The sequence below is a fragment of the Balaenoptera borealis genome (genome assembly GCF_965194805.1).
Source record: "Balaenoptera borealis genome assembly, chromosome: 20".
Classification (NCBI taxonomy): Eukaryota; Metazoa; Chordata; class Mammalia; order Artiodactyla; family Balaenopteridae; genus Balaenoptera; species Balaenoptera borealis.
Window position 1 is genome coordinate 2,423,269 of NC_138879.1, and position 9,129 is coordinate 2,432,397.

General features: G+C 42.4%; 1 protein-coding gene across 1 annotated transcript in view; it reads right to left on the reverse strand.

The window, feature by feature from the left end:
• The window catches only part of LOC309619358 (ATP-binding cassette sub-family A member 6-like), a 32,911-nt gene extending 24,877 nt beyond the window's left edge, over positions 1-8,034 (reverse strand). The window contains 3 exon segments of the mRNA XM_082374464.1: positions 1,795-1,985; positions 2,096-2,103; positions 3,712-8,034. Of these exon segments, the coding sequence (XP_082230590.1) occupies positions 1,795-1,985; positions 2,096-2,103; positions 3,712-3,926 (414 nt within the window). The 5' untranslated portion in view covers positions 3,927-8,034.
• Between the last annotated feature and the right edge of the window lie 1,095 nt (positions 8,035-9,129).

Consider the following 9,129-nt stretch of genomic DNA (forward strand, 5'->3'; position numbering starts at 1 on the left):
GTAACTGCATTACTACACTACCCAGGAATCGGTTGCATCTGAGGAGGCAGAACGGTGGGTGGAGAAACCTCAGATGCTGAGGAAACACAGATACCGGGGGCCGACCATAAACTGCCTGTATTTTCGACTTCCTGGAGGGTGGGCTCCCCTACACCCCCTGTTGTTCAAGGGTCAACTGTATTGTTTTTAAAGAACCAACTGGCAGCATATTCTTTAGCGTAATCGTAATCCCCACTTAAGTAGATAAAAAGTGAGTTTGTGTGCCTATGTGCATAGAGTAATATATGTCTATATATGTGACCATGTGTACGTTTGTGCACATACTATCCAAAAAAGATACACACAAGTTCATAGGGAAGGAAATGGCGGCTAGGGTGAAGGTAAAAGCTCTCATTTTTTGCTTCATACAAGTTTATATTGCTTAACCTTTTTAGGCTGGCTATTACTTTGGTAACTAAAATAATTTTAAAATTAGAAAGAAAAAGTATGTTAAATAACCAATAAAAATACTTGAGAATTTGGTGGGGTTTTTCCCTGCCAAGATTAGAAACTGATTTCTATCATGTGAAAATAGTATGCCAGTAGAAATAAATTGCATGCAAAGAACCAGAGTACAAACATCAGAAGTAAAGTTAGAACCCACAGAGATTTTTTTGGAGTCAAGGACACTAACTTAAGAATTAAGCTCACACAACGTTTATAATGAACGGGTTTACAATCTGCAGAAGCAATCCGCCCAACAGGTGGTTAACAAGTCCGCTAATAACTTACGAAGTCCAATTTATGGCCTCCTTTTTAATACTTTTTTATATTTGCATGTTTTATGTCCTAACATTTTTATTCCTTTTAGCACAGTGTTTAAATCTCATGCAGGGTGATGTCTACATGAAGAAGAAAAAGATACTCATTTTCACAGGGTGGCTACATCTTTCAGAACTACTCATCCTTCCCAACATAGAGTAAGGCCGTGAAACTTTTAGGAGGACAATGCAAATTTCACTGATTTTTCTCTAGAGGTTATACAAATGATGTCAAGGTCAGAACAGCAAGAGTTAGAAGAATACAGAACGAGACGGTGAAAGAGGCGCTGTGACCAGGCGGGGCCGGGCTGGTAGCTGGCATTGGGTGTTTCTATAAGAAAAGGAGAGAATCCGATGAGCCCTGAGACGCAGGGCTGGAAGCAGCAGACGGCTTGCTGCGTGCAGCAGAGACCAGTTCCCGAGGCTCGTGTAAATGCTTCCGGAGTTACAAAGAGATGAGGTCAGGGACCACACGGAGAATGCACCGAGCGCCAGGTCTGGGCAGGAGAGCCCGTGCCCAGCGTGGGTAAGCGAGGCGTGCAGAAGTCAGAGTTCCAGAAGCTGCAATGAAGAAAAAAAGAACGGTGCAAAGTGGCCAGGGGTAAAGTGTGCAGTCATCTAGCATGGGGTCCAACCTTGTTTTCCTGCTCCAACCTTACTTTTTGGAGCATGCAACATACGCACAATAATAATGACTCACAACACCACAGATTTCCAGGACGAGAGGGTGCAAGGTGTGGATGCTCTTTAAAAAGCCCCCCGTTAAATCTGTTTCCCTTCGAGAGGCGCCCTTACTTGGAGGTCCACAGCAACCCCTCCACCACATATGAAATGAGGATCCTGCCCCAGCTGAAAACCACTAACCCACAGGCTGGGTAAATAAACTCAATTTGCAAAACAAACTTCAAGTTAAACATGAATACGTTGCATGAGAGTGAAACGCGGGTCACTGAACAACACGCCTTTCATAAAGGAAGCCAAAGCCATCTTATCCATTATCCTCGGTGTAGGCCACCACCACCAGATCAAAGTCATTAAACTTATCCACACGGCCCAGGACTTGAGGCGGCTGTTCATGAAAACGAGTAGCTCTGAAGAGCGCCGAAAAGAAGCACCAAGAGAGCCCCAGAAGCGACGCTGTGGTCCACTCCTCCAGCACACAAAAGAAGAAAAGTGAGCCAAGTTCTCATGTGGTCCAGAACAGTGGGAAACAGTCAAACACACTTTAAGACAGAAAGTGTTGTCACTGAGCACGGTGTCATTTCACCCTCCAACTGTCTTCCTTTCCCAGTTACTATCTATCCTTTAAAAACAACACCATTTTAAAAAACATACAACTTTGAGATAATACCAAAAATGTCTATTGATCTTAACCTAGAAATACAGCACCCCTAATAGTAGAACCACTGCTGATTATATGCCCTCATATTGATGTAATATAATTACAGAGCATCCCATAGGAGATATTCTTATCCAAAGGGTTTAACCTGAAGTCAAAATCCAATTTTTTGATCTAAATTCTGTTTGCAAGAAATGTAGGTGGTTGTAAATCAACTATACCTCAATAAAAAAAAAATTGTTTTAATAAAAAATAAATTAAAAAAATAAAAAAGAAACGTAGATGGGAAAGGAATGAGTTAAATCACAGAATGCAGAAGCAATCAGGTAAATACAGAACGTGGGTATTCAACAAGAGAACAGTTTTGGTCTGGTTGGTGCCTGGCTTGAACAAACCAACTTTAAGAGGCATTTGGGGGCAATTCTAGGACATTGAATTTGGACACGGAATCCGATGATGTTATGCAATTATTGCTAACTTTATAACGTGTCCTAGCCGTCACGAAGGAGAATATGCCCTTAATTTTTGTAGGTGCCAGCTGAAGCCTTTAGCAGTCCAGTGTCCTATATTTTAAGAGGGGAGTTGAGGGGAGATGGGGAGAGGAAGCCAACATGGCAGGATGTTAGCAGGTGGGTGAACAGGATCGGATGTGAGTTCATTGGACCAGCGTTTCTGCATTTTGCGATTTTAAACATTATTAATAAGTTCTTTTAAAGGTTACGTTGGGTGATCACTGTAAGTGTACCCTTTATCAACATAGCCACTACAAGATTAGAATTGAATTGCTTTAGGAGCTAAGGATGACGTGCGCTCTGCTAGCTCCCATCCAAATGTTACTGGCAACCTAAGTGGGAAGAGAATTTGAAAAAGAATAGGTATGTGTCTACGTATAACTGAGTCACTTTGCTGTACACCTGAAACGGACACAACAGTGTAAATCAACTATACTTCAGTATAAAATTTAAAACTTTTTAAAAAAATTAAAAAAAATTTTTTAATAGAAAAAAGAAATGTTATTGGCTATTTTTCAACAGAACACAGCCTCTTTGTGGCCAAGGTGGCCCCAGATAGACCTCATGGGAACATAGAGCAAACCTCTTTGTCCTGATGCGCATATGTCCTTGTCCTAGAAACTAAAGAGAGTGCAAAGATGCTGACAGTCAGTGATCTGGACCCTGAAACCACTCTTATGGTTCTAAAAGCACAGTCTTCACAACAAATCCCCCCACGTTCCCTAATTGTTGCTCATAATTTTTTCCCCCAGCCCTACCAATGAACAGAATCTTATCAAAATGTCGTCAGTAGAGTGTTATGATTCAACCATTAAAATCTATTTCATTTTGCCTGGCTTTTTAAAATTTCTTTTTTTCCTACTACTGAAGTTTGCCCAGGGTAAATCCGAATCACTCCACAGATTCAAGTGGATTACTTATTTGGAGAATGGCTAGCTCTATTCAATAAAATGTTACTTACTTTGTTTTTCAGGAACTGACATATGAGCCCATTAGTTAATTTCACCTTTTGACATAAATATTATCCTATTCTGCAACATTTGCAAAATATTATGTTTACAACCCCAAATCAACTAGCCCATAGAATGTGTGAACATCAAAAAGCAATAAAAATGGCATAATATGAAATGATGGATTTTCATTCACTAAATATGGTGAAATATATATTCTGAACCATACCAATAAGCTCTCTTTTTTCATTCTCCATTTTTTAAGAAAATTCTTAGACCGAAGGGCCTGAGTTTGTTGACACACGTGCCTCTCTTTTTTAATCATTTTGTCCTGTTCATCGAGAGAAGAGACAGTAAATATCACACAGCAACAACCAGGCGAGAAAAAGAGCAAAAAAGAAAAAAAAAAAAATCCAGTTACCAAAAAAAGCTTCTGAACACTTTGAAGACATACTCCCAGATGCCCTCGTTGAATGCCTTATTTGACATTACAGTAACACACATTCACTAGTTTTTAAAGAGTATAAAATATTAATGAATGTAAAATATCCTGCCTGTGGGCCTTTCTCTCCAGGCTTTGCTTATGAGCCAGATGAGTGTGTCTTGTCTCAAAAGTAAAGTTTTCTGCCGCATCTTGACATTACAACAACCTGGAGTAAATAACTAACACAACATCGTAAATCAACTATACGCCAGTAAAAATTTTTAAATAAATAAATAAAGATAAAGTAAATCAGAGAATAAGACGTTAGTAACGTTTAGAATCCAAAACACACTTTGCCCTTGACTTAGTTTTTTTTAAAAAAGGTATAACAGAAATAAAACCATCTCCAGTTTTCTGTCCGTCAGAGATTTGCCCGCAAGCAGCAGTCTGCACTTTGAAAGGGTCGCTTTTGCGTGCTTATTTGATGACATCTAGGAAACCACTGAGTAAAGGAAAGCTGAATCACTTCACAGTCATTCCTAGAATCGCAAAGAGCTCATTTCTCCTCTTTAAACTCATGGGTCTCCCTTTAAGAAGTAAGTATGTCAGATACATACAGATAAAAACCAGAAACATTGGTTAGCTAGTATGATTGGAGTATATGACGTGTGTACAGATCATCATGATGGGTAACAGGGATCCTTCTGTGTTTTCAGTTTAAAATTCCGAAGATGATCATTTGGTATCACAGCTCTGGTGACTTAAATGCATTCGAATAAATGTTGATGCTATATACAAATTACAATGTTTAGAGAACTTGCTGGATTTCCTTTTTTTTTATAAAAAGAAAAGCTAAAGCTACCAAATACCAAAATCATCTCTAAATTCTAACTTGAGAAAGTGTCTAAGGGAAAACACCCATCTTCATGAAAAAGGAAACCACAGGGAGAAGCAACTTGTCCTAACGCATACACATTCCCAAGAAGTTAAACTTTGCAAATTCTCAGACGGCCAATCTGAGAAGTGTTAAGTCTGACACTCAACAATATTAATTATATTTACACACACTTCTGAGTCTATCTTCCATTTTACTATCATGCTAAAATACTATTTTACTGAGTTTAAAAAATTAAATCACTCATTAGGTCTACAATATAAAATACAGAATAATTTAGAAATATCAGAACAATATAATAATTGAACAATGTCAGTCAAGATGCTTGGCATTGGCTATGTCCTTTGTGCCTTAATTACCATACAGAGTAAAAGGTAAAAACAACAAGTTTGACTTACTGTCAGGAAAACAGGAGTGACGAACTGAGAAGCACCTTTGATTCACTAGTTTCTTTTTGTCCAGAAGAACAGTTAAGAATCCTTCAAGGACTTTTTCACAAATGTTTGCCTCTTTTAAAGCTGTTTTCATTCAGTTTGGCTTCTGAAAACAGGCCATGGTCTGTGTGCAAAAACCCTGCCAAACACATTCTTTACTTGATAAGTTGTTTTTTTCCCAGGTCTTTCTTCTAGTCCAATTGTGCCCCAGGAAGGATGCAGCTGTGGATTGGTCCCTAAGTGTGTGTCACGTGGTATGTGTTTATTACTCTTTCTGGCATATGCAAAAAAGTGATCAGATTCAAAAAGGGAGAAACAAAACCCCCAGTTCTGAGTAAGTCCATATTAACTTTGAATGATTAAAAATTCAACAGCCACGCCAAGAGCAAGCAGATTCAAAAGAAAGGAAGTTGAACAGAGAAAGAAACTGAGGATCTCAGAAATCAGAGTAATTTACATGAGAAAACTTTACCGAAGACTTCACTGCACTTCAGTTAAGTGGTTCTCTGTACTGGCTGATTCCTATGTGCTAGAAGGTATGCTAAGGGTTTAAAATGAATTAGTTTATTTACCCTCAAAGCAAACCTGTGAAGTTGGTACTATATTTGTACACAGTTTACAGATTCGAAATGCGAGACTGAAAGGCGAAGTAATTTGCAGATGCTCAAATAAAGGCAGAGCCAATACGTGAGTCCAGAACAGCATCTGGACTCCAAACCCACTCACTCTTAACTACCACTGTGAAAATTATGCTAATAAAAACAACGATATCTAACATTCATTTAAATAGCTTAATAGTTTAGACTAGATGGGCAGAATTTTTTTTTTTAGCTACAAATGCTGGATGTTCTCAGAATTTAAATAACCCCTGTTTATCAACCCTGAAAATCTCCTTACACGATTTTAACTGTAATCAATACATTTCTTGGGATGTGTACACAAGTTAATAACCACTCATGAAAGTGAAGGACAGAGAGAGGGTGACGCACTCGGAGACTATTCAGGCGATCACCGTTTTCATTAAGAATATAGAAATAAATGTTTCCTTTGACTTTAATTGCATTCCCTCCCTGTTGTGAGTCACATTTCTCGTCTTGTTTTCCCACTCGTTGCTTGAAGTAAAAGTCCATGAACAGGAAAACACCAAATATTTAACCTAGCTCCAATCCCAGACATTATTGACAATATTTAACGGGTGGAAAAAACAACTGAAATTATATCATAATACACACACACTTTCTTAGTAACTAAACCGAAAGGATAATTTTTCTATTTCCGTAACTTTAAGGATTGTAATCTCCAGTATGGTGCAGTGAAGCGCTTACAGGGTTAGGAGTCTGAGGCCTATATGCCAAGCTGTCGCTCACCGGCTATGTGCCTTGGACAGGTGACAAAAAATGCACAGGCCTCTGTTCCACGTGTATAACAGGAGCCAACCTTTTCGGTTCCAGGCCTCTGTGCATTGATGACGGTGCGGCACTGCTACAGGGTCACAGTGCTTACACCCTCCAAACTTGGACTTAACGGATGACCACGCTACGTGACGTTAACCCAGCCCCCTCGGTACACGTCTCAGATAGCTAATATTTTTATATTTCTTTTTTTAGTTGAAGTATAGTTGATTTACAATATTGTGTCAGTTTCAGATGTATAGCAAAATGATTCTGTTTTATATATGCATATTTTTCTGATTCTTTTCCATTATAGGTTATTACAAGATATTGAATATAGTTCCCTGTGCTCTACAGTAAATTCTTGTTGCTTATCTATTTTACAAATAGTAATGTGTATCTGTTAATCCCATACTGCTGGGAATTCCCTGGCGGTCCAGTGGTTAGGACTTGGCACTTTCACTGCCGAGGGCCTGGGTTCGATCCTGGCTGGGGAACTAAGATCCCACAAACCACTCATCCAAAACAAACAAACAAACAAACAACTCACACTCCTAATTTATCCCTCTCCCCCGCCTTCTCCCTTTGGTAATCATAAGTTTGTTTTCTACGCCTGGGAGTCTGTTTCTGTTTTGTATATAGATTCATTTGTATTAATTTTTGGATTCCACATATAAGTGACATCATGTAATATCTGTCTTTCTCTGACTTACTTCACTAGGTGTAACATTCTCCAGGTCCACCCATGTTGCTGCAGATGGCAATATTTCATTCTTCTTTAGGGCGGAGCGGCATTCCGCCGCATGTATGCGCCACACCTTCTTGACCCAGTCCTCTGTCGATGGACACGGAGGCGGCGTCCCCGTCTCGGCTACTGCGAACAGCACCGCGCGCCATGAACACTGGGGTGCGCGCACCTTTCCGAGTTAAGAGTCTTCTCCAGAGGTACTTCCGGGAGTGGCGCTGCACGATCCCACGGCGGCTCTGTCTTTGGTTTTTAAGGGCCTCCACGCTGGTCTCCACAGCGGCTGCACCCGTCTGCATCCCCACCGACCGTGCAGGAGGCCCCCTTTCCAGCTCTCTTTTCTCAATCGTCTCCTTAGCCTGCTTCCTCCCTCTGGGTCCTGGGCCCGAGGTCTGCCCCTTTGCTCCCGGCAGGTGCATCTACCAGGTGCATCCACCGTCTCCCCTGCAAACCCAAGCCCCCGGGGGGAGGGGCAGCTCAGCACCCTCCGTCTTGGCTTCATGGAAACTTCCAGAGACCGTCGGCCCGTCCGTCCTCCCCCGAGTCAGAGGCCCAATCTCAGCAGAAATCACTTGACTGCTGAAACGTGCCAGCCAGCCGCTGAGCCTCTGGGGGGAAGTCGTAACCTTTTGCTGGTCGAGGGTCTGGAATATTCGAGAATCACCAGAGCGCGGGGCGGGGACCGTGGCGCGCGGCTTCCGACCTCCGCTTGTGAACAAGGCCGTGTCTGCGAAGCCAGGGAAGCGAGGGCTGCGGGCGAGGGAGTCGCCCTCGGTTCGCCAGCTCCCGAGCTCCCGGGTGGAATCGGAACCGGGCCGAACCTGGAGGGCGGGCAGAGGCCAAGAAAGAGGCAGCCCCTCGGGGGCGGGACGGGGAGGGGGCACGGGGCGGGGGTCCCGGGAGATGCCGGCCTCCCCGAGGAGCCTCAACGACACACCACGCGTGCTGCTCGCTGGCAGCGCCGCACCCCTGGGAGTCCCGCCGGGCGGGGCCCGCGGGCACAAGACGCCCTCTAGGGGGGGAGGGGCGGGGCGGCTCGCGGGTCAACCAGAGGTCACGCCCTCCCCGTGACCTCGCCCCGACCCTAGCGGCTGTGCGCTCTCACAGCTGAAGTTTAAGAGAATTCGCTTCTGTATCACCGTGAATCCCGCCCTCCCCGCAGCGTGATGGAACTCGTTTCTTTGGGTCACTTTTACGTCTTTCAAGAAAAGTCACATGTTTTGCCCTCCAAGTCTTCCGTGTCTTTTGCAAGATGCGTTCCTACGCAGCACAGAGTTTCCGTTACTAACGTGATAGGATCTATTTTTTTAACATTTTCTAATTAATTGTTGCTTGCCTGGAGGAGCAGGGTTCATTTTGCACGTTAGTTTTGAACTCTGCGGAGCTCTCTTGTTCATTCTGATTGGAAAACTTCGGAATTTTCTAAACCATCCGTTAATCTGCTAGATTGACAGTTTTACGATTTCTGTTTTCTAGCAATTCTCACGATTCTCTGAAGTTGAATTCCCGGGATAAATCCCATTGTTCCTGATGCAGTCTCACCCTCTGACTCTTTTACAATATCCGGTTTCTTTTCACGATGCTGTATTAATTGTATCTTTCGTAGTTGGTATTTCCTTCTACAGTCTCCGCTTCCTCC